Here is a 23,468-nt window from a genome sequence, read left to right as displayed (position 1 = left end):
AATATCAGTTTTATAGTCCCTGGATGTCTGGAGGAATGGCGTGAAACGGGACTCTTGGGTTAGCGAGTTCACTCTGGGTTTAACTCAAGCATTATAGTATTGTGGTACAAGATCAATGTCTAAATGGTTTCAGCAAGGCAGCCGTCTCCACATGACTGATGGGGGAAGTGTTGGTCGCAGCTCAACTGACTGAGAAACTACGCCTTGGAGAGAAATTTTCTTAAACAATTTTATTTAGTCATTCATTTTAACTTAATGTGTTTAGACAGTTAATATTGTCCTAGTAATTGTTTATTTTCCATGTCATAGCTGTGAAACTGAGTGTTTCAATTATTTTGAACATTTTTGTGCGTGCGTGCCTGTACGTGTGTGCGCGTGTGTGTGGTCCACAGGTGTGGAGCTGCTCTGTGACAGGGACGTGGACATGGCCACGCGTGTCCAGGACCTGCTGGAGTTCCTGCATGACAAGCAGCACGAGTTGGACGCAGCAGCCGAGCAGCACCGGCGTCACCTGGAGCAGTGTGTGCAGCTGCGCCACCTACAGGCCGAAGTCAAGCAGGTACGGCTGCCCCGGCTCTTCTCCCGGCTCTTCTCCCGGCTCTTCTCCCGGCTCTTCTCCCCGGCTCTTCTCCCCGGCTCTTCTCCCCGGCTCTTCTCCCCGGCTCTTCTCCCCGGCTCTTCTCCCCGGCTCTTCTCCCGGCTCTTCTCCCCCGGCTCTTCTCCCCCGGCTCTTCTCCCCCGGCTCTTCTCCCCCGGCTCTTCTCCCCCGGCTCTTCTCCCCCGGCTCTTCTCCCGGCTCTTACCCCCCCCGGCTCTTACCCCCCCGGCTCTTCCCCCCCGGCGCTTCCCCCCCCGGCGCTTCAATCCCCCCCCCCCCCCCCCCCCCGGCGCTTCAATCCCCCCCCCCCCCCCCCCCGGCGCTTCAATCCCCCCCCCGGCGCTTCCCCCCCCCGGCTCTTCTCCCGCTCTTCTTCCTGGCCTTGTCTCTCCTGACCACATCTTGTTCATGTAAAGGATCAGATCTGCCCATATGATTCAACTGATTTCTTTGTGCTCTGCAATTAGTCGTCTTGTGACCATCCGTTGCACAGTTCTGCCCCCAACAGCCCCCTAGTTTTCTGTGAGGCTGTATGTTCACGCGTGTGTGTGTGTCTCTCTCCCTCTCTCTCTCTCTCTCTCTCTCTCTCTCTCCCTCCCTCTCTCTCCCCCTCTCCAGGTCCTGGGCTGGATCCGTAATGGCGAGTCCATGCTAAATGCTGGAATAATCACGGCCAGTTCTCTCCAGGAGGCTGAGCAGCTGCAGAGAGAGCATGAGCAATTCCAGCATGCTATTGAGGTCTGTTCACACACACACACACACACACACACACACACACACACACACACACACACCTCTACTGAGGTCTGTTCACTCCCACCCCTCTCACACACACACACACACACACACACACACACACACACACACACACACACACACACACACACACACCTCTACTGAGGTCTGTTCACTCCCACCCCTCTCTCTCTCTCTCTCACACACACACACACACACACACACCTCTACTGAAGTCTGTTCACTCCCACCCCTCTCTCTCACACACACACACACACACACACACCTCTACTGAGGTCTGTTCACTCCCACCCCTCACACACACACACACACACACACACACACACACACACACACACACACACACACACACACACACACACACCTCTACTGAGGTCTGTTCACTCCCACCCCTCACACACACACACACACACACACACACACCTCTACTGAGGTCTGTTCCTTCCCACCACACACACACACACACACACACTTAAATCTAATTTATTAGTATTATGAGAGTTAGAAAGCTTTTATCTATGTAATGCTGTGTGTGCATCTGTCGTCTATAATAACCAGTAGACCTTACAGCACCAACTAGTTCTATTAAAAACTCTTTCTGAGGATCTTAAGAAGACACACTTCTCTCTCCATGGCTGATCGTACAGCAGTGAGACCTGCTGACCCTCCTGTGCTGTAGTGTCTACATCAGTGTTCATCAGTGTACATCAGTTATCAGTCCCCATTCTTAGAGCTCCTCCAAGCGAGTGCTCACTAGAACTCTGAATAATCAGAAGCGCTTGTCTTCCGGCTGCAGTGCAAAGATTTGTGGACGTAAAGTGTATTTGTCCGTAAGAGTTGCGTCTCCCGTCCGGCGGTGGCCCCCCTGGGCTCACGTCTGCTGCTCACGTCTCCTCAATCCTCTGACTCATTCACTTCACCCGTTCTGTGTTGGCTGAGTGTCTGTGCGTGTGTTTCGGAGCAGAAGACCCACCAGAGCGCCCTGCAGGTGCAGCAGAAGGCGGAGTCTCTGCTGCAGGCCAACCACTACGACATGGACGTGATCCGCGACTGCGCCGAGAATGTCGCCTCCCACTGGCAGCAGCTCATGCTGAAGATGGAGGACCGCCTCAAACTGGTCAACGCCTCCGTGGCCTTCTACAAGACCTCCGAGCAGGTGAGGCGCGTGGCCGCCAGGCCTCTGTGTCTCTTAAAGGGCCCGAGGCCTCGACCTCTGACCTATGGCGGCTTGCCGTGCAGGTGTGCAGCGTCCTGGAGAGTCTGGAGCAGGAGTACAAGCGGGACGAGGACTGGTGCGGCGGCGCTGACAAACTGGGGCCCAACTGCGAGACGGACCACGTCACCCCCATGATCAGCAAACACCTGGAGCAGAAGGAGGCCTTCCTGAAGGTAGCGTAGCCGCCGGCTACCCCAACCCTCCTCTCCTATCTTATCAGCTGTAATTACTTGCTAACTCGGGGTGTGTGTGTGTGTGTGTGTGTGTGTGTGTGTGTGTGTGTGTGTGTGTCCTCAGGCGTGCACGCTGGCCAGACGCAACGCTGACGTGTTCCTGAAGTACATGCACCGGAACAGTGTCAACATGCCTGGGATGCTGAGTCATGTCAAAGCACCTGAGCAGCAGGTTAAAAGTGAGTCCGGCTCCTCCCCTCCAGATCCCCGCCCCGTTGGGTCCACCGGTACCGCCGGGTACAGAGACGGTGACGCACAGACAGGCACATCGTAATGGTTGGGTCTGAGTGCAGTGCTGAGAGAGGCCTCGCTCTATGACTGGAGCTCACGGCTTTGTGGATGTTTTCATGGTGCTGGGCCTGCTGTTCTCCACACGTCTCCCCCCGGCTGTCTCTGGGGGCGTGTCTAAACACAGTTGGCGTGTCTCCATGGGGGGGGGTGTTTGTTTGGATCCTGTGGTTGTTTTCTGCTGCATGGCTCCATTGTGACATCTAGTGGATAAACGCCAGACTGCGTTGAATAGGAGTTCTGCGTCTAGGCGCTGGCCCACTTAGGTCCAGTTTAGCCCAGTTTGGAGTGTGTAGTATGAATGTGGCCCTGTTCTGTGCTTTAATGACTCGCAGATCTGGAAACAGTAAGTGGGTCAGGCCTCAGCACTGCAGAACTAGACAGACCGTCCCAGTGGAGGGCTCCATCATTCTGCCTTCACCTGATACACACACACACACACACACACACACACACACACACACACACACACAATCACATCTTGGTGCCAAGAAGACACTCTTCCTCTACCAGCACACCTCATGAATCTTTGACAGTTAATAATGAAATGCTGAGAAGGTTGTGTGTGTGTGTGTGTGTGTGTGGGTGTGTGCGTGTGTGTGTGCATATCTGTGTGTGCAGACATTCTAAATGAGTTGCTGCAGAGGGAGAATCGTGTCCTCCACTTCTGGACCATGAGGAAGAGAAGACTGGACCAGTGTCAACAGTATGTGGTGTTTGAGCGCAGCGCCAAACAGGTTTGTGACACACACACACACACACACACACACACACACACACACACACACACACATTTCCTTTCCTCTCTTCCTGTTTTCCTTCTGTCCCTCTTCTACTGCCCCTGCGTACAGCCCCCCCCCCCCCCCCCCCCCCGGCTGGGCCTCACTAGCTGGCAGATTCATGCAGATTCACATTACGTTTGGTGCCTTTAATTATCCTCTATCCTTGCAGCATTCTCATTAGGCTAATTAACTCTATACTGTACCAGTTGGTTTCCATACCACTTACTCTGATACGGCTCACTGCGTGGCTCTGAGTGCCTGTGTCTCTGACCCTCTGTGCACCTTATGCAAATATTAATAATAAGAATATTAATAATAGTAATACTCTGAGGTCCCATCTCGGTGTTACTCTAACTGATTGTGTGTGATTGATAACGTGGCTGAATCTGAGGTGGGAAGATCTCACGGATCTTAATGTGTTGCTCAGGCACTCGAGTGGATCCACGACACCGGTGAGTTCTACCTGAGCACACACACGTCTACGGGGTCCAGCATCCATCACACGCAGGAACTGCTGAAGGAGCACGAGGACTTCCACATCACAGCCAAGGTGGAGCATACCCCCTGACCACACGCACGCGCACACACACACGCGCACACACACGCGCACACACACGCGCACACACACGCGCACACACACACACACACACACACACACACAACACACACACACACACACACACACACACGCACACACACATACGCACACACACATACGCACACACACGCACACACACACGCACACACACACACACACACTACACGAGTATCACGGGCACCCTAGCGACTTGGTCACCCCAACGCCCTCCCCCCTCTGACCACAGCAAACCAAAGAGCGGGTGAAGCTTCTCATCCAGCTGGCCGACGGCTTCTGCGACAAAGGCCACGCCCACGCCGCCGAGATCAAGAAGTGGGTGGCGGCCGTGGACAAGCGCTACCGCGACTTCTCCCTGCGCATGGACAAATACCGCACCTCGCTGGAGAAAGCTCTGGGCATCTCCTGCGACTCCAACAAAGCCGTAGGTTTCTCCTCCATGTGCTCCAACTCCATCAGCGCAAACGGCTCGGCGCTCTGAGCCCGTGGGTGCGGTAGAGAGATCTGAAGGGCCGTCAGTCACAGAGCCTTCATGTTCTTTGACAAGTGCCGGCCCAAAGTCCACTTCTTTTAAGTGGTATTTTCAGATGGTGACGGGTACTACACGAGTCGGAACCACTGAAAGTTGGGTTCAGACCTCTGGAGATCCACCTCGTAGTTCTCGTGTAGTAGACGGCTGTGATGTAAGGTCTGCTTTCAGCAAGAGAAGGACGTGGTCACTACTGATGTATTTAACCTTGAAGTGTGTGTGTTTGGGCTGATGAAGTGTGTGTGTGTGTGTGTGTGTTTGGGCTGATGAAGTGTGTGTGTGTGTGTGTGTGTGTGTGTGTGTGTGTGTGTGTGTGTGTTTGGGCTGTTTGAGGTGAAATCAGAGCGATTCCTTCCCCTCTAAATAATGCTGCTCTTTCACATGTCCTCTCCTCCAGAGTAAAGACCTGCAGCTTGACATTATTCCTGCCAGTGCCCCAGGGTCAGAGGTCAAACTGAGGGACGCCGCCCACGAGCTGAATGAGGAGAAACGCAAGTCTGCCCGCAGGAAGGAGTACGTGTCCACTATACAACTTCCTGTGTAGATCCACCTCACTGCACAGTGAGGTGTGAAACTGTAAAACCACTGCATTCCAGTGTGCTGCATTACTGCTCCACGTCTTCCTGACTGAAGGCGGCTTGCAGCCCTTTTCCTAATTCTGTCCCAGATAAAAGTCCTTATGAAACAGGTGCGTCACCCGCAGTGTTGCATCATTTCTAGCCGTACAGTGGGTGATGGCAGTGTGGCACCTGATGCTTATATTTAGTTGTAATGCATTTCCAGGCACCAGCTGCTTCTTTGTCACTTTGACAAGTTATGGACTATAAATCGTCTTGGTGGTTTGTGTCATGCACGGAGTCCTGCATTGGTACCACTACTGTGGTGTAGCACTATAGTTGCCCCAGCAGTCCTGTGTCCTTCTCTTAGAAGTTTAGTTCATCTCTCTCCCTCTCTCCCTCTCTCCCTCTCTGCCATATGTGTATAATCATTTTTCCACGTGTCTTCTTAGCTTCATCATGGCTGAGCTGATTCAGACTGAGAAGGCCTACGTGAGGGACTTGAGAGAGTGTATGGATGTAAGTGAGAGATCACATCTGATATTGCTGGGGCTAGATTTATGTTCTTGGCATTTTCAAATGCCCTTTGCTATGCTTATACTCAGACATATCTATGGGAAATGACCAGTGGGGTGGAGGAGATCCCGCCAGGGATCATCAACAAAGAACACATCATTTTTGGCAACATGCAGGACCTCTATGAGTTCCACCACAAGTGAGATATTTGTTTTCAGTTCAGACAATCCCTGTTTGAGACCTGAGCCTTGAGAACATTTTAATCTTGAATTAAGACTTGAGTTACATTTTAATTTCTTCACTTAAAAGCCTCTAGTTGTGGTATTATATAAGTGTGAAGTGAAGTGTTTGCATTCATAGTTTTCTCCCTCCCTCTTTCTGCCCCGCCCCCTTTAACAGCATCTTCCTTAAAGAGTTGGAGAAGTACGAGCAGCTTCCAGAGGATGTGGGCCATTGTTTTGTGACCTGGGTGAGCACGGAACACTGGACGCAGGACGACAACAGATCTCACATCATCTCCTCATTTCTGCATTACCAGTTTATTTGTGTGTTGTTTTTCAGGCTGACAAGTTTCAGATGTATGTGAACTACTGTAAAAACAAACCCGACTCCACTCAGCTCATCCTCGAGCACGCCGGCTCCTACTTTGACGTAAGAACAGGTCTTCAGTTGTCATTGCAACGGTTGTATTTGTGAAAAAGCTACATGCGTCTAACATGGTTGATGTCGTGTGGTCTGGCAGGAGATTCAACAGAGGCACCGTCTGGCCAACTCCATCTCCTCATACCTGATCAAACCAGTGCAGAGGATCACCAAATACCAGCTGCTGCTGAAGGTGAACACTGCTGTGGTCTGCTGGCTGTAGGAGCAACATCTGGATAACGTCAGGAGAACGTCTTGGTCCTTAGTGACATATAATGGGGGGTGTGTGTGTGTGTGTGTGTAGGAACTCCTCACATGTTGTGAGGAGGGCAAAGGTGAAATCAAGGATGGCTTGGAAGTCATGCTCAGTGTACCTAAGCGAGCCAACGATGCCATGCACCTCAGCATGCTGGAAGGTGAGAGCGCACGTGAATGTACGTGCACACGGGCACGCTCATGCACGTGCACCAACACGCACGCACGCTCTGACATACGCCTGGACACTCTCACGTGAAAGCGTCAGTGATGGTGCTGTGACCCCTCAGGGTTTGACGAGAACATCGAGTCTCAAGGGGAGCTGATCCTGCAGGAGACCTTCCAGGTGTGGGACCCCAAGACTCTGATCAGGAAGGGCAGAGAGCGCCACCTGTTCCTCTTTGAGATGTCCCTCGTGTTCAGCAAGGAGGTGAAGGACTCCAACGGCAGGAGCAAGTACATCTACAAGAGCAAGCTGTTTGTACGTGCCCTCTCTGTGTTGCCATGGAAACAGCCCTATGTCATGTGCCACTGTTCTACTGAGTACAAGCTCACTTGTGTTAAATCGGTTTAAGAGTGTGTGTGTGTGTGTGTGTGTGTGTGTGTGTGTGTGTGTGTGTGTGTGTGTGTGTGTGTGTGTGTGTGTGTGTGTGTGTGTGTGTGTGTGTGTGTGCACCTAGACCTCAGAGTTGGGTGTCACTGAACATGTGGAAGGGGACCCATGTAAATTTGCCCTCTGGGTAGGACGGACTCCAACCTCGGACAACAAGATTGTGCTTAAGGTAATTTCTCACTCCTACTTCTCTCCCTCGTGGGGCTGGACGGCATGGCTGTGTGTTCAGGGCGCCCTGCTCTGTGGTCTCGTACCTCCACGTGCTCTGTGAAGGATGCTGCGTGAACATGTGCAGCTCCGAACGTGAACTAACCTCGGTGTGTTGACGTGTGAGCTGACCCTGCATGTGAGTGTGCAGTTCCTGGTGAAACCCGTCCTCTCCTCTGCACCTCGGGTTAGTGTCAGCGGTGCGCACAGCACAGCACATGGTTTAAGGCTCTCGGGTTAGTGTCAGCGGTGCGCACAGCACATGGTTTAAGGCTCTCGGGTTAGTGTCAGCGGTGCGCACAGCACATGGTTTAAGGCTCTCGGGTTAGTGTCAGCGGTGCGCACAGCACATGGTTTAAGGCTCTCGGGTTAGTGTCAGCGGTGCGCACAGCACATGGTTTAAGGCTCTCGGGTTAGTGTCAGCGGTGCGCACAGCACATGGTTTAAGGCTCTCGGGTTAGTGTCAGCGGTGCGCGCAGCACAGCACATGGTTTAAGGCTCTCGGGTTAGTGTCAGCGGTGCGCACAGCACATGGTTTAAGGCTCTCGGGTTAGTGTCAGCGGTGCGCGCAGCACAGCACATGGTTTAAGGCTCTCGGGTTAGTGTCAGCGGTGCGCACAGCACATGGTTTAAGGCTCTCGGGTTAGTGTCAGCGGTGCACACAGCACAGCACATGGTTTAAGGCTCTCGGGGCTTCACAGAACGTCTGCCCTATAAATCACTTCAAATTGAAATGAGACCCGTTTTTTATCCTCTGTTCTGCCCGTCTTGGTCAGTCTGGGAAGCCAATCACAACCACAGTACTGAGTCAGTCCATGACATGTTTGGCCAAGCATGTGGTGTTGCTGATGGTGCAAGGCAATCTCAGAGGGGATGTGACTTTAGAGGGACACGGATGCCTGCATTAGAAAAGGGTTGTGCATTTAAGGACTGCAGGAACTGACTGATAGATTTATCATTGTGAATGATCATAATCAACTCATAATCCTTCATTTGTGAAGTGTTCTCTTAATCAGACTGAAGTTCTGAGGTGTTAGCTTGGCTACCTTAGTGGCCAATTGCCAGATCTGGAAACCCTCAGCAGAACCATGATGTGGTGATTTATAACTGGGAAAAACAGCATTTTCTGTTGTTTGAACAGGTTGTTACTGATGGTCTTATCACAGATGAGATTTATTCATTTTATTGAAATTAATTTTTCATCGCCGCACTGGTGCTGAGCAGATTTCTTGTGATTCTGACCGTAACCATTTACCAGTGAAGGACATTCAGATGAGTCACTACAGAAACACTTCTGTAACCCCGTCTGTTAAGAGAGGAAATCACGCGTCATGGGTTCTGTTGATGGGTTAGGCAGGCCACCCGTGATTGGCTAGACACATGACTGCATATGCAGGTCATGATCAAACTATGTGCTAGTGCTGAGTACTGCTAGTTTATTAGCACCAGAAATACTTTACATGCACTGCCAGTCCACATAATACTTTACCATACTGGATGCATGTCCTTCTCAAGAATACATTGTATTGTTTTTTAGAGTGGGAAGGAAGTTGCTACTCTCCAGTTTCTTAGCAACTAGCTAACGAGCTAACGAGTCTTAGCTTGTTTCAATACACGTCAGTGCATCATTGAGTTATTTATAGTTATTTTATTTATTACAAATGCAACCTAAAAGTCAAATAAAGAAATACACTTGTCATATTGGTCTGTTGAGACAGATGTGTGCTGCAGCCCTCGGCGCCCCCTGGTGTTCATTAACTGCATGCTTCTGTGTGACTGTCGGATGACATGCTAGAATTAACCTTGGAATGTGCTTTTACACGATAAATGTTGGTGAATATCAAATGCGTTGTGTCTGGTACTGTCTGTCTGTGTGAGACACCCCATGTTTAATTGTCAGTTTGAAGGAGAGTTAGTTTCAAAGTTGAAATGCGATCTAGGTTGCTCAAATGTGACTTTGAACAGAAATTCTGAACTGGAGATGAATTTAAGAATGTAAATTCTTTATAATTTTGCGTAATTGTCATCTATTTTGCCAGTTTTCGCCGAGAATGTATAATCAACAGTTACGTTGTCGTGCGCACACACATTGGCATATGCATTAATGCCATAAACGTTCAGTATTACCCATCTGTCTTCAAAGCCACTTTGTCACATTTGATGTCATGTGCGTTTAAAAAGTAGTGAAATTTTTTTCTATATTTCAAATTAAGCTAAGTCAGGGATGCAAACATGGAGCTATGGTGAGTATAGACCATGACAGTTGACCTTTAGATTACAATAGACATGCAGGAGAGATGTTGGTGGCCCCCAGCAACTTTGCAATTTTTTCCCCTCTCTTTCATTTATACACACACACACACACACACAGGCCTCCAGTATTGAGAACAAACAGGACTGGATCAAACACATTCGAGAGGTGATTCAGGAGCGCACAGTTCACCTCAAGGGGGCGCTGAAGGAGCCCATCCACATCCCCAAACCTTCCACAGCCAAACACAAGGGCCGCAGGTACAATCCAAGGCCAGTGAAACTTTTCTATACTATTCTCTTCCTCTATATACAATACTGTGTTCTATAATGTATTCTGTATTCTGCTATATTTGCTATAGTTTACTGTCTCTGTTCCTTTATCATTTCTGATTATATCACTTGCATTTATTCAACTCATCCCTCTTTCAGCTCATAATTAGCACCGAGCCCTTTGCTGGGTGGCGGTAGCGTTGTGGGTTTTGACGTGCTGTCTGATTGTTGTTGTGCAGAGATGGAGAGGACCAGGACAGTCAGGGTGACGGCAGCAGCCAGCCAGACACCATCTCCCTGGCCTCCCGGACCTCTCAGAACACGCTGGACAGCGACAAGGTCCGACCCCCCACCTCCGCTTCCTCTACCCCACACTACACTCTCTCCTCTCCCCCCACCCCCCTTGAGCCCGTCCTCACCGTGTGTGTGTGTGTGTGTGTCCCAGCTGTCTGGAGGCTGTGAGCTGACCGTGGTCATCCACGACTTCATGCCGGCCAACAGCAACGAGCTGCTGGTGCGCAGAGGCCAGACGGTGGAGGTTCTGGAGCGGCTCCACGAGCGGCCCGACTGGTGCCTGGTGCGCACCACCGACCGCTCGCCCGCGCAGGAGGGCCTGGTGCCCTGCGCCACGCTCTGCCTGGCCCACTCCCGCAGCAGCATGGAGATGGAGGGCATCTTCAACCACAAGGGTGAGCAGGCTCCGCCCAGGCCAGCGCTAGCTCCGCCCAGACCAGCGCTAGCTCCGCCCACTAATCTTCCCCATGGCTATCAGCATTGCGAGGAGCAGAACGCAGCCCTGGCTTTTCCTTGTACAGGGGAAATACTTCTACTGGCAATTTATAAACTAATAAATGTGTTTGTTAAAAAATGTATATATATTAAGTAATTTATTACCCCCTCGCCCCCGCGGCAGACACCCTGTCGGTGTGTAGCAACGACGCCATCCTGCCGGGCTCGTCCGCCACGCTGCAGCCGGGCCACGTGATTGGCTCCCACAGCTCCCCGGGGCCCAAGCGTCCGGGCAACACGCTGCGCAAGTGGCTGACCAGCCCGGTGAGGCGGCTGAGCAGCGGCAAGGCGGACGGCCACGTGAAGAAGCTAGCGCACAAACACAAGAAGAGTCGCGACGTGCGTAAGAGCACCGAGGTGGGATCACAGAAGGACTCGGACGACAGCGCTGCCACACCACAGGACGAGACGCTGGAGGAGGTGAGCCTCCCTCTCTCTCTCTATATATCTCTCTATCTCTCTCTCTCTCTCTCTATCTCTCTCTCTCTCTCTCTTTATCTCTCTCTATCTCTCTCTATCTCTCCCTCCGCCCGGGGGGACCGCCCTATAAACGCGTGCGGGTTCTTTTCTCTCCATCCCCAGAGGGTGCGCAACGAGGGTCTGAGCAGCGGCACGCTGTCCAAGTCGTCCTCGTCGGGCATGCAGAGTTGCGGAGAGGAGGAGGGTGAGGAAGGCCCAGACGCCGTGCCCCTCCCCCCACCCATGGCCATCCAGCAGCACAGCCTGCTGCAGCCGGACTCCCAGGACGACAAGGTGAGCAGCTGACGTAACGGCGGTGCGGGAACTGGGTATGGACCTTAAGCGGGACCACCTGGACAGAGCTGTGGGGAATGAAGTGAGCTTCCTCACAGGGGCGGTACACACACTTCGAGTTCAGTGCGCCCTCACCTGGACGAGTTCTGTGGGGTTTCCTGTCTCTCTAGCCTTGATTTCAGGTTGTCTAGACTTGATTTGTATGTTGTCTGCACTTTAATTTTTTATTTTTCCATAATAACAAAATTGTGACCTAAGTTACCATATGCATAACATTGGTATCAATTTTCTTGTCTTGTCATGCTTTTAATATATTTGACCAAAGAGCATGTTTATATCTTGTATGTTTATAGCTTATATGTTTATAGCTTGTAGCAACCCAATGTTAAAACGCAATACTCTATAAGTTGCATTTCACCATAGGAACTTTAAGGGTGACTTTTCCCCCCAACAGAATTTCGTTGAGGACAGTTTCTGTCTTTTGTGACATGGGAAATTGACCGTGTATAACTGGGAGCACTGCTGTCAAAGAACAGCTTGTGACACTAATTTTGTTTTTCTCTTTTGTTTTGTTTGTTTGTTTATTTCCTCGGCTGTGTTGTTTGCCACAGCATTATGTTGATTTGTGTCCTGTCTTTGTTTTATCTCAGTTCCCATACCTCTCCATCTGACTCCTCCCCTCTCTGACCTCCCTCCCTTCATGACGCTTCTCTTTCTGTTGCCATGGCGCCAGCTTAGCTACGAGACGCACGGGCCGTTCCGTCACTTTGATTTGCGGTTTTTTGTTTTGGTTTTTTTTTCTTTCTTTTTTTCGATCTTGCTTTGATTGGAAACTAGAGCCATAGACAGACACACCTCACTGCTAGGACAACATGGCTTGTAGGCCTCCCACGTACGGAAGCCTGTAGAGGCACATCCGCCTTTCTGCTTTTGTTTTGCTGTAATCATTTACATCTTAAGATCTCCTTCCGCTTCTGTTCTCCGCACCACTGAGTGGAGCTACAGCTTACCCAAGCCCAAAATACCCTCCTCTGGATTTCTATTGGTTACTATTACTATACTCTCACTATTGGTTATTTGGGTTACCTTGATTCTTCTTCTTCTCATCTCCACATATTTATTTTTCACTTTTCCTTAAGATTTATTAAACCTGGCTCCTCCTTATATGTAGGAGGACATGTATATTTTTTTATTTATTGTTTGGTTTTGTTATTATTCATTATTATAAAGAATAACTATCTGGGTGCCTCAGAGTGTGTTTGAACTTGTGTGTCCGAATGTAGATTCAGAGCTCTGTAGGGCACACGCGCTGTTAACTTGACAGTACTGTAGGGCACACGCGCTGTTAACTTGACAGTACTGTAGGGCACACGCGCTGTTAACTTGACAGTACTGGAGAGCACACGCGCTGTTAACTTGACAGTACTGGAGAGCAATGCACTGTTGACAGTACTGTAGGGCACATGCGCTGTTAACTTGATAGTACTGGGGAGCACACGCACTGTTAACTTGACAGTATTGGGGAGCACACGCACTGTTAACTTCACAGGACTTTAGGGCACGTGCCCTTTTAAGGCCAAGCAAGTGGAAAGTGTGGATGTGTGAAGGTCAAAGGTTGAAGGGTGGGGGTGTACCCAACAACCATGTGCCTAAAGACCCTGAACCTCGGAGAACATCTCTGATACCCCTGACCCCTCTACAGCCCCCCATTCCCTGCCCCTCCCTTCCTCTGTGCTTTACCCTTCATTATCCACTCTGGTGTCTAATTGGCATATAAAAGTTAAGCAGCCCAGAGACAAATGGGAAAGTCTGGAAGGCACAGCAAGGGTGAGATTTTTTTTTGTTGATAGATGTCCACTTTTACTTCATTCCTTGATTGTTGATGGTTACCACTAATGAAGACTTGTCAACTTAAAGGAACATTCCACTTTTTAGTTATATTGTGCCATCAGCATTGTGCAGTCAGGCTCATGAATTTCACAGATGCATTTCCAATTGCATTTCTCTTTTCTGATGTTCTTAGATGGCTTAACACAATGCTACAAGTGGAATGTTCCTTTATAGACATGCAATATATAAATATATATATAAATATTATAAAAACCCAAATCTATCATGACAGAGCTGCCAAAAGAAGCCCTTTGTAGTTTATCTTATGTAGATCTTCTATTATATTCTGTATTGTTTTTGCTAAGCAGGTCAGGAGCCTGGAGAGTACTGCTCCCAGATCCATGTTTGCATTAGCTTACCAATCACGGACAGCTTCAGAAATCCTACTTTCTGCAGTGCTTTCATTTTGCCAGATCGCTCTGTTTTAAGATAAGATTCCTTTTTGTATGTCTTTTACATAGTAAATCGTATTATTAGTGGTTAGTCTATGACTGAATGATTTGTATACTTGGTTGTTTACAGTTGGCAGAAGGAGCCCCACATCTGACAGGTTTGCCTTCGTTTTCGTCTTTGCCAAGATGCCGCCTGACCCAGTTTTCTCTGTCCTCGCTCTCCACAGACGTCATCGCGTCTCTCGGTGCGGCCCTCCAGCTCCGAGACACCCAGCGCTGCCGAATTGGTCAGTGCCATCGAAGAGCTGGTCAAAAGTAAGATGGTAAGTATCAGCGACGTATGGAAGCGCGTGTGTGATTGTGCACTCTGCATGTTTGAGAAATTTTGTGTGTGTGATTTTGCGTGTATTCAGGCTCTGGAAGACAGGCCGAGCTCTCTGTGCGTGGAGCAGGGAGACAGCAGTAGTCCGTCCTTCATCCCCTCGGACAACTCTCTCCTCTCATCCTCCTCCCCCATCGACGAGCTGGACGAGCGCAAGACAACCTTCCTCAAGAGACGCCAGTACGTGTGTGTCCCTCTTCGCCGTGACTCACTAGCGCCCCCTCCTGGTCATGTTCTCTGTGTCTCTTCCTAACCCGTGTCCTGTCTGGTGCCTTGCAGCTATGTCCTGCTGGAGCTGGTCGAGACGGAGCGGGACTATGTGAGAGATCTTGGTTTGGTCGTTGAAGTGAGCACTTCGTATTTATTTCGTAATTTTGATGCTTCTTGACCCAAGACGCCTTTATCTACAAACGCGTGCTCTGTTGCCAGGGCTACATGGCCAGGATGAGGGCGGAGGGTGTCCCCGACGACATGAAAGGGAAAGACAAGATCGTGTTTGGCAACATCCACCAGATCTACGACTGGCACCGAGAGTAAGTGCTCTTTGACCTTCACCAGTGCTTTGCTCCCGTCACAGACCGTCACAGGTGGGGACGGGTCACCAGCGCCTGCTCTCCTGAGTGCCTGTCATCGCTTTGCTTTGCAGTTTCTTTCTGGGAGAGCTGGAGAAATGCCTTGAAGACCCCGAGCGTCTGGGCTTGCTGTTCGTGAAGCACGTGAGCACACGTCCTCTCCCAGCAGACCCACAGCAGATGGCGCGTGACCAGTCGCGGAAGCTCACGTCCTCCGTTGTCTTTGTTCTGTCTGCAGGAGCGGCGGCTGCACATGTACATCGTTTACTGCCAGAACAAACCAAAATCAGAACACATCGTCTCCGAATACATCGACACCTACTTTGAGGTACTTGCCTTAAAAGCTGTTAGCTGCGAGCAATAATCCAATCTTTCAAATTGCTGTTTGAGGTTCTGTTTAACCTTTGTCTTTTGACCCTTACCATTAGGACCTGAAGCAGCGTTTGGGTCACAGGTTGCAGATAACTGACTTGCTCATCAAACCAGTGCAGAGAATCATGAAGTACCAGCTGCTGCTCAAGGTCTCTTTGTGTCTTTTCTCCTGCTGTTGTCCCTGTTGTTGTCCCGCTGTTGTCCTGCTGTTGTCCAGCTGTTGTACTTGCTCTGCACTGCTGAGTCTGGTCACAGTTTGTCTAACCAATCTTGCCTGTTCAAATCTTTTCCTCTTCTAGGATTTCCTCAAGTTTTCCAAAAAAGCTGGTCTGGACTCACTGGATGTGGAGGTAAGAGAAAAGACCCAGTCCACTGTTGATCTCTGCTCGGGCCTCGTTGCCCGGCTGGATTCTTTGGTGCAGCCCGTTCAGCCCAACCACTGTCCTGTCTTACAGAAAGCAGTGGAGGTCATGTGTATTGTACCAAAGCGCTGCAACGACATGATGAATGTGGGCCGCCTGCAGGGGTTTGACGTAAGACGCGGAACACCGTGCATATGAAGCACTGCATGGACAAACGGTGCCTTTCACAACTCTTATTTTATTAGAAGGTGAATTTAAGATTGTCTCTGTCTGTCTCCGTCTCCCAGGGGAAGATAGTGGCCCAGGGTCGTCTGCTCTTGCAGGACACCTTCATGGTGTCCGATTCTGATGGAGGCCTGCTGGGCAGGATGAAGGAGAGAAGAGTCTTCCTCTTCGAGCAGATTGTTATTTTCAGTGAGCCTTTAGATAAAAAGAGAGGGTTCACCATGCCTGGCTTCCTTTATAAGAACAGCATCAAGGTGCCTTTTCATGAGCACAATATCCTCTACTTCCATTGGATGCGTTTGTGGTTTATTATGGTGATGGATTTGTAAATCTGCGTGTGTGTAGGTGAGCTGTCTCGGACTAGAGGACAGTGCAGATGGTGACCCCTGTAAGTTTACCCTGACCTCCAGAATGGCCACCGGCGGCATGGAGGTTTTTGTGCTGCATTCCTCCCACCCTGGCGTGCGGCAGGTCTGGACCCTGCAGATCAGCCAGATTCTAGAGAGCCAGCGAAACTTCCTCACTGGTAACTCTGCGCTCTGTAGCCGCTCTGTATTAGTGTCTTTTAAACTGCGTTGTGCTCAACGCTCTTTTGCCCGCAGCTCTGACGTCTCCCATCGAGTACCAGAGGAACCATGTGGGAGGGAGTGGGAGTGTCTCGGTGGGCCCTGCTGGCGGTGCCCACGCTGGGGGTGGCGGAGGCCAGGGTGTTGTTCCTGGAGGTGGTGGTGTAGTCCCTGGTGGATCAGGACCCCGTTCACGCCCCTCCCGCATCCCCCAGCCCTCCCGCCTGCCCCAGCCTGTCCGCCACCACTCCCCCGCCCTGGGCCCCGGAGTCAGCGACCCCGACGGCCCTGACAAAATATCAGGTACGCCCCAGCGGCCCCTCTCTGGGGACCCCCCACCCTCATGCACCGCAGACCCCGACACGAGTCGAGACTCTGGCAGGGCGAAGCCGTCAGACAGTCCTCAGACCAAGCGGGACCCTCCTGCGGACGCCGTTTCCAAAGAGACCCGGGACAGCAGAGTTCCATCGCAGATCCCCCGAGCTGCAGTGCCTCCCCTGGCGCTGGTCAAACCCAGGCCGGGCACCGCCACCTCAGTGCCCGCCCCGCTGGCCCTGCCAACCCTCAAAGACGGTCTCCCGCCTTGCAGCCCGGGGCCCAAGACCGGGGGCTGTACCACACCCTCCTCCACCGCCTCCTTCTGGAGCTCCATGCCGGGTTCCCCGGCCAGCCGGCCCAGCTCCTTCACGTTCCCCGGGGAGGCGGGCGAGACTCTGGGCCGGCAGAACCTGAACCAAAGCCATCGGCACTCCACCCACAGCAAGGACGCCGACCGAATGAGCACCTGCTCCTCCGCCAGTGAACACTCGGTCCAGTCCACCCAAAGCAACGGGGTAAGAGGTCCGGTCCGGCCCGGCCGCAGGCGTCTCCACCGTGCCACTGCAGCTCTCCTCTGCAAGACCCTGCTGCTCTGTGTTCTTCTCCCCTAGCTGAGTCTCCACTAACCCGCCCTGGACTCTGTGTGCTCTCCTGGGATCTCCAGCCACTGCACTGTTCGACAGTAACACGTTTCCACTGCTGCTGTTTACTAACTTGTGCCGCTCTGTCTGTGGGGCGCTGTGAGGGAGAAGCACTATCCTGTTCTGCAGCTCTTAAAACTCTCGCTCACTTTAGACTTCACTTGTAGTCTCTCTCTGCTGCTCTCTGAATCACTGTCGCTGTCCCTTTATCTACTGAAGACATGAGATTGATTCTCAGAACTCTTCTGGTTTGCTTTAGACCGTTTTAAGGGTTTTTTTCTGTACACATCTGAGTGTGGTCTGAATTAAAACCCAAAGTTCTTTCTATAGGCATGGATCAGCTTTAGATGACTAACATGAGTGTGTCTAGTTCTGCTGTGCATGTATTCTCAGGTTTGCTCCATCACTCAAAAGATGGCAATAAAATGCTAAATGGATCTATGGATCATCTTGGATCTACTATAAATAAATAGCTACTCAGATTATTAATCCTGTACATGGGTGTGAAAGTGTGCTTGGGAATTTCAGTGTTCAAGTCATACATTACTTAATGTTTTTCAGTTTGCTCAAGAGAAGTGCCCTAGGAGTATTCAGACTAAGTGTGTGTGTGTGTGTGTGTGTGTGTGTGTGTGTGTGTGTGTGTGTGTGTGTGTGTGTGTGTGCGTGTGCGTGCGTGTGTGTACTCTCCCCACACAGAGTGAAAGCAGCAGCAGTAGCAACATATCCACCATGCTCGTGACGCAGGACTACGTGGCCCTGAAGGAGGATGAGATCAACGTGTGTCAGGGTGAGGTGGTGCAGGTTCTGGCCTCCAACCAGCAGAGCATGTTCCTGGTGTTCCGCGCCGCCACCGAGCAGAGCCCCGCCGCCGAGGGCTGGATCCCCGGCTACGTGCTGGGCCACACCTCCACCAGCATCCCCGACACTCCAGAGGGAACCATCAAGTAAGAGCGCTCTTACTGACCGCTGTAGCAGTGCAGTGACCTACAGGAAGTGACATCAGCAGTGATGTGGGTTTTTTTTTCCTCTCACTTTAATTACAGCTGTTATTTTGTTTCCCCCCCCCCAAATCAGGAAGTCATCTTCATGGCACACATCCCTGCGCATCCGTAAGAAGTCAGAGAAGAGAGAGAAGGAGGCAAAGAAGGAGGGCAAACTGGAAAATGGATACAGGAAGTCCAATAAGGTTTCTGTAAAGGTAACTGATATCTGCCCAGAGTTAAAACTAGATTCTGGGAGGTTCTATTGTCTCAGAATTGAATCTCTGAAGTTTGGCTTCTTATTTTTCAGCTTCTAAACCCTAATTACATCTATGATGGTAGGTTTTTGTCTTCATTCTTCATTTTCATAAAAAAGAGAAAAAAAGTACATTTGAAATGCTAAAGTAATTCTTTGAAATGATGAGTGGCGTGATGTGTGCAGTTCCCCCGGAGATTCTGGTCCCGCTTGGTGACGTGACCTGTGGTAAGGGCGAGTGTGTCACACTCAGGTGTAAGGTGTGTGGCCGTCCCAGAGCCAGCATCACTTGGAAGGGACCCGATCACAGCACCCTCACCAACAATGGCCACTTCAGCATAGGCTACAGGTGCCTGCGTTTGGCTTACACACTTGCACGTTCACACTCACACACTGCAGCCACTCGGGCCATATTCTCTACAGCCTCAACACTGACCCTATGCTTTGCATGCGGTGGCTGACTTAGTATCATTTCTGTCCTACAGTGAGACTGGTGAGGCCACACTGCGCATTGTGGGCGTGGCCTCAGAGGATGATGGCATTTACGCCTGTATTGCCACCAATGATGTAGGGAGTGTGACATCGTCTGCCAGTCTCAGAGTGTTGGGTAAGTTTATGCACATGAGTCCCTCTCAGATGCAAATGTACGAGTGTAGTGCTGACATTATTGGCCATGGGTCATCAGACCTGATCATGAATGTCTCCCCCTCACAGGTACATCCAGTGATGGAGTCCGGGTCATGTGGAAAGACAACTTTGAGTCTTTCTACTCTGAGGTAGCAGAACTGGGGAGGTAAGACTTTAAAATCCATGATCCATTATCAGGTCCTGAACAACAGCCGGCCACAGTGGAGCTGTGTTTGACGCAAGCTTTCACCTGTAGGGGGCGCTTTGCTGTGGTGAAACGGTGTGACCTGAGGGGATCCAAACGGACGGTAGCTGTCAAACTGGTCAATAAGAAGCTAATGAAACGGGACCAGGTCACCCAGGAGCTCAGCATCTTGAAGAAGCTCCAGCATCCTCAGATCATCTGCTTACAGGACACCTTCGAGACCCCCGGCAGTTTCGCTCTGGTCCTGGACATGTGAGGACTCCCTTGCACTTGTGTATATACACCACACACACACAATGCACAGGAGGGCTATATATCCACAAGCTTCAAAACATTCTGACACGTGGCTGTGTGTTGACTGTGTGTGTGAGAACAGGGCTGATCAAGGCCGTCTGTTGGACTACATCGTCAGCTGGGGGAACCTCACTGAAGAGAAGGTGGCCCTTTACCTGCGGGACATTTTAGAAGCTTTGCACTACCTCCATAACTGCAGGATAGCCCATCTTGATGTCAAGGTCTGTTTGGGGCCAAAGGTCAATTTGTAGGTTATAATGAAATAAGTAGAAGCAAAAAAATCAAACTTTTACTCAATCTAAGTAAACTTAAAGTGAAGATTATAGAATAAATGGAGAAAACCGCTTTTTATGTGACGCATTTCTAATGTTGAAGCTCTTTCCCCCTCAGCCTGAGAACCTGTTGGTGGATCAGGGCTCCTCTCAGCCTACGGTGAAGCTTACGGATTTTGGGGATGCGGTGCAGCTGAACTCCGCCCACTACGTTCACCCTCTCCTGGGCAGCCCAGAATTTGCTGCCCCTGAGCTGGTGCTTGGGGACCCTGTCTCTCTAACCTCTGACCTCTGGAGCCTCGGGGTGGTCACCTACGTGATGCTGAGCGGGGCGTCGCCCTTCCTGGACGAAAGCGTGGAGGAGACGTGTCTGAACATCTGCCGGCTGGACTTCAGCTTCCCCGACGACTACTTCCAGGGCGTGAGCCAGGACGCGCGGGACTTTGTGAGTCTGCTGCTGCGTCTGGAGCCGTCCCGACGCCCCCCCGCGGCCGCCTGCCTGCAGGAGTCGTGGCTGAGGCCGGGGGAGGGGCGCCGCCCCGCCGAGTGCATCGACACCTCCAGACTCATCTCCTTCATAGACCGGCGCAAGCACCAGAATGACCTGCGACCCCTGGGGGGCATCAGGACCTTCCTGCACAGCAGGCTCCAGCCTCGGATCTGAGCACCGCATCAAAGCGAAAAAACAAATCAAATCATCTCATCCTCTTTCAGCGGCCGGGTGCGCCGTGGTGGAAGTTTCCGGTCACCAGCCAAATTGAGGTGTGTGGAAACTGCCACCTTAGCCAATCGGAGCCACGTAGAACACATTTCGAAGACGAGCGATGTCTGTGGATTAGTTGTTTACCCAGTCTTATGCTGCTGGCTGGTTTAAAATTTCATAAGGATTCGATTAGTGGAACACTTATGAACTGAGTTTCATTGATTCCCTGATGACTGAAGCCACAATGACTACTTTTGTGTGTAAAGTGTACCTGCACAACACTGGCAACGTTTTTCCGGGAAGAAAGTGATGCCGATTTTTTTTTTCCCCCCATTTTGCCTGAGCCAGAGGGAACAAGCTGTTCTTTAGCGCTTTTACAGTATTGAACTCCACATGTGGGGGTGGGGGTTGTTCCTTTAAGTAACTTTTAAAAGAAAATGAGAAAATATGAAGCTGTGTGTGTCCACACATTTTCAGGTCCATTTTTGAGAGAACTAAATAATGAACCCAACAAAATAGCAAAGACAGGGAGCAGGCAGACATGGGAGTCTGCACAGCGGTTTGGACAGAGCTCAGCTCATGCACATCACACCTGTGAGGGCAGGTGCTCGTCACACCTGTGAGGGCAGGTGCTTTTCAATCATTTAAACGCAACTCCAAACTCGTCTGGTCACCTAGCGTAAAACGATGCTTACTCAAACAACAGCGATCATGTCACGTTTCATTTTAAATTGCTGCCAGTGAAAAGAAAACAAATTTTTAAACTTTGCTTTAACTAGATCAAATTGTGTTGTGCAATTTAAAGATGTATAAGCCTTACTTTGTACATAGTCTGCGTCTGCCATTGTTTTTTTTTCTTTCTTTTTAAATTTCTTTCCCCTGGTTTTTATCGCTTTATGTTGACAAAGACTATTCCAGGATGGGAGAGGCCCCGTGGAAGACAGCCATAGAGCAGACCACACGTACGAGTGACGGGAGACATGAGCTCAATAGACTGAATATTGTAAATGCACTCATTGGATGTTCCAGATTCTTATTATGTGCAATGTTGCAGCTTAAATGGTTTATGCAACTATTTATGAGGACATTTGTTGTACCTGTAATAAATATATAGACACGCATGTACTTGGTACTGCAGGTTCTACTGTTAATTGTGTTTATTTAACCTGGACGTTTAGAGGGTTCTATTTCCCTGCCTCCCCACAGGGGGGCGCTGTCTTCATGGCACTTATGTTTGTCACTTTTTGGTTGTCATTATTGTTATACCAAAGCTCGACTAGCTTTATGATGTTAGTTTCCCCCAACGTTTTCCCATTTTAAGCCATGACAGGTTGTTTACATGTGTTTACCATTAGCTTTTTATCCCTTCAAGTGTGGAGATTTCTGAGATGCCATTGACATTTCATAGACCTACCATGTGGTCTGCCCATCACCTCCTTGCTTTTGAGACCGTGTTCCCGTTATAAATGTCAACTAGCAAGCAGTCGTGGTGATTTTTCACGCTTTCTCGTGATGGCAAGAGATCCTTGACATAAATGTGAAGCCTTTAAATTATGGTATTTATATAATATCTCACCGTATAGATTTTTATACTGATGTAGGTCAAAGGCCTTGGATAGTTTTTGGTGACATGTTGGCTAGAAAAAAACAACAATTTTACTAAGCAACAGTAGTGGCTACTCTGAAAAGAGCTTTCTCTCTAGCAGCTGTCCAGTGGTCTGCAGTCTACACCCCCACCCTTGAACCCTCCACCCCCTCCGTCATCTCTGCAGAACGGGGTGAGGCCATACACAGCTGTCCAGTAGGAGGGAACTTGCTGGTTTCATCTGTATAGTCCCGAATCATCATCATTTTTTTAATTATTATAATTTATTCGTCATTGTAAAGTTGTACAGATGCCGTAAAGCGAAAGTAAGACTGGATGCATTTAAGTGTTCTGTTAGTAACCTTATTTTATTTCCAACCACATTGTATTAATGTAAGTATGATCATTTTTCATATTGGTTTCAATTATTTTATACTTTTGCATGTATATTTCTTTGTACAGAGGCCATAAGTGTTTACGCAATATGTGCTGTAAATATTTTCAGTTTTGCCATCAGTTATTTTGAAATTAAACATACAGAACGTTCTGTTTGGTCCTGTGTTTATTGTATGTGCCTGCAGTGTGTGTTGAATGAATGTTCGATTTATATAGCGCCTTTCTGAATACCCAAGGCGCTTTACAATTTTACAGTAACACAGGTACAAGTCACAGACAACCAATCACACACACCGGCGAGAAGCAGCAGCCAATTGCGCACAGCGTACTCTCTACCGGGATCCACAGCCCCCTGGGGGACTGAATGGGGTGCAGGAAGGGGAGAGAGGACAGACCCTAGTGGCAGAGCACCATCCACCACTGGGCACACAAACACACACACATTCATGCACACACACTCAGACACTACTTTTTATTGAACAAAGAAACACAGACACACACTCAGGGAGAATTTGTCTGGGACTGCCAATTTACCTAACCTCCATGTTTTTGGACTGTGGGAGGAAACCGGAGATCCC

At 50.1% G+C, this 23,468-nt stretch overlaps 1 protein-coding gene across 7 annotated transcripts in view; it reads left to right on the top strand.

Moving 5' to 3' along the window:
- trioa (trio Rho guanine nucleotide exchange factor a) overlaps positions 1-23,041 on the top strand; it is an 81,848-nt gene extending 58,807 nt beyond the window's left edge. For 4 of the 7 annotated variants that reach the window (XM_077008838.1, XM_077008833.1, XM_077008839.1 and 1 more), the window contains 44 exons: positions 393-559; positions 1,217-1,336; positions 2,319-2,510; positions 2,594-2,743; positions 2,868-2,982; positions 3,713-3,828; positions 4,301-4,423; positions 4,698-4,892; positions 5,395-5,510; positions 6,007-6,073; positions 6,160-6,269; positions 6,470-6,539; positions 6,632-6,721; positions 6,813-6,905; positions 7,017-7,128; positions 7,258-7,448; positions 7,648-7,749; positions 10,001-10,030; positions 10,159-10,310; positions 10,550-10,649; positions 10,756-10,999; positions 11,224-11,519; positions 11,682-11,852; positions 14,362-14,457; positions 14,548-14,696; positions 14,796-14,862; positions 14,946-15,049; positions 15,163-15,232; positions 15,327-15,416; positions 15,517-15,609; positions 15,760-15,810; positions 15,916-15,993; positions 16,110-16,301; positions 16,393-16,573; positions 16,650-17,446; positions 18,269-18,516; positions 18,647-18,770; positions 18,863-18,890; positions 18,995-19,157; positions 19,294-19,415; positions 19,523-19,601; positions 19,692-19,892; positions 20,017-20,155; positions 20,325-23,041. In XM_077008838.1, the coding sequence (XP_076864953.1) occupies positions 393-559; positions 1,217-1,336; positions 2,319-2,510; positions 2,594-2,743; positions 2,868-2,982; positions 3,713-3,828; positions 4,301-4,423; positions 4,698-4,892; positions 5,395-5,510; positions 6,007-6,073; positions 6,160-6,269; positions 6,470-6,539; positions 6,632-6,721; positions 6,813-6,905; positions 7,017-7,128; positions 7,258-7,448; positions 7,648-7,749; positions 10,001-10,030; positions 10,159-10,310; positions 10,550-10,649; positions 10,756-10,999; positions 11,224-11,519; positions 11,682-11,852; positions 14,362-14,457; positions 14,548-14,696; positions 14,796-14,862; positions 14,946-15,049; positions 15,163-15,232; positions 15,327-15,416; positions 15,517-15,609; positions 15,760-15,810; positions 15,916-15,993; positions 16,110-16,301; positions 16,393-16,573; positions 16,650-17,446; positions 18,269-18,516; positions 18,647-18,770; positions 18,863-18,890; positions 18,995-19,157; positions 19,294-19,415; positions 19,523-19,601; positions 19,692-19,892; positions 20,017-20,155; positions 20,325-20,870 (6,740 nt within the window). In that variant the 3' untranslated portion in view covers positions 20,871-23,041. The remainder of the gene's footprint in view (positions 1-392; positions 560-1,216; positions 1,337-2,318; positions 2,511-2,593; positions 2,744-2,867; positions 2,983-3,712; positions 3,829-4,300; positions 4,424-4,697; positions 4,893-5,394; positions 5,511-6,006; positions 6,074-6,159; positions 6,270-6,469; positions 6,540-6,631; positions 6,722-6,812; positions 6,906-7,016; positions 7,129-7,257; positions 7,449-7,647; positions 7,750-10,000; positions 10,031-10,158; positions 10,311-10,549; positions 10,650-10,755; positions 11,000-11,223; positions 11,520-11,681; positions 11,853-14,361; positions 14,458-14,547; positions 14,697-14,795; positions 14,863-14,945; positions 15,050-15,162; positions 15,233-15,326; positions 15,417-15,516; positions 15,610-15,759; positions 15,811-15,915; positions 15,994-16,109; positions 16,302-16,392; positions 16,574-16,649; positions 17,447-18,268; positions 18,517-18,646; positions 18,771-18,862; positions 18,891-18,994; positions 19,158-19,293; positions 19,416-19,522; positions 19,602-19,691; positions 19,893-20,016; positions 20,156-20,324) is intronic. The other 3 variants (XM_077008834.1, XM_077008837.1, XM_077008836.1) reach the window with 3 other exon arrangements.
- The last annotated feature ends 427 nt before the right edge of the window (positions 23,042-23,468 follow it).

Source organism: Brachyhypopomus gauderio, chromosome 6 (genome assembly GCF_052324685.1).
Source record: "Brachyhypopomus gauderio isolate BG-103 chromosome 6, BGAUD_0.2, whole genome shotgun sequence".
NCBI lineage: Eukaryota > Metazoa > Chordata > Actinopteri > Gymnotiformes > Hypopomidae > Brachyhypopomus > Brachyhypopomus gauderio.
This window is presented reverse-complemented; position numbering and strand designations above follow the sequence as displayed.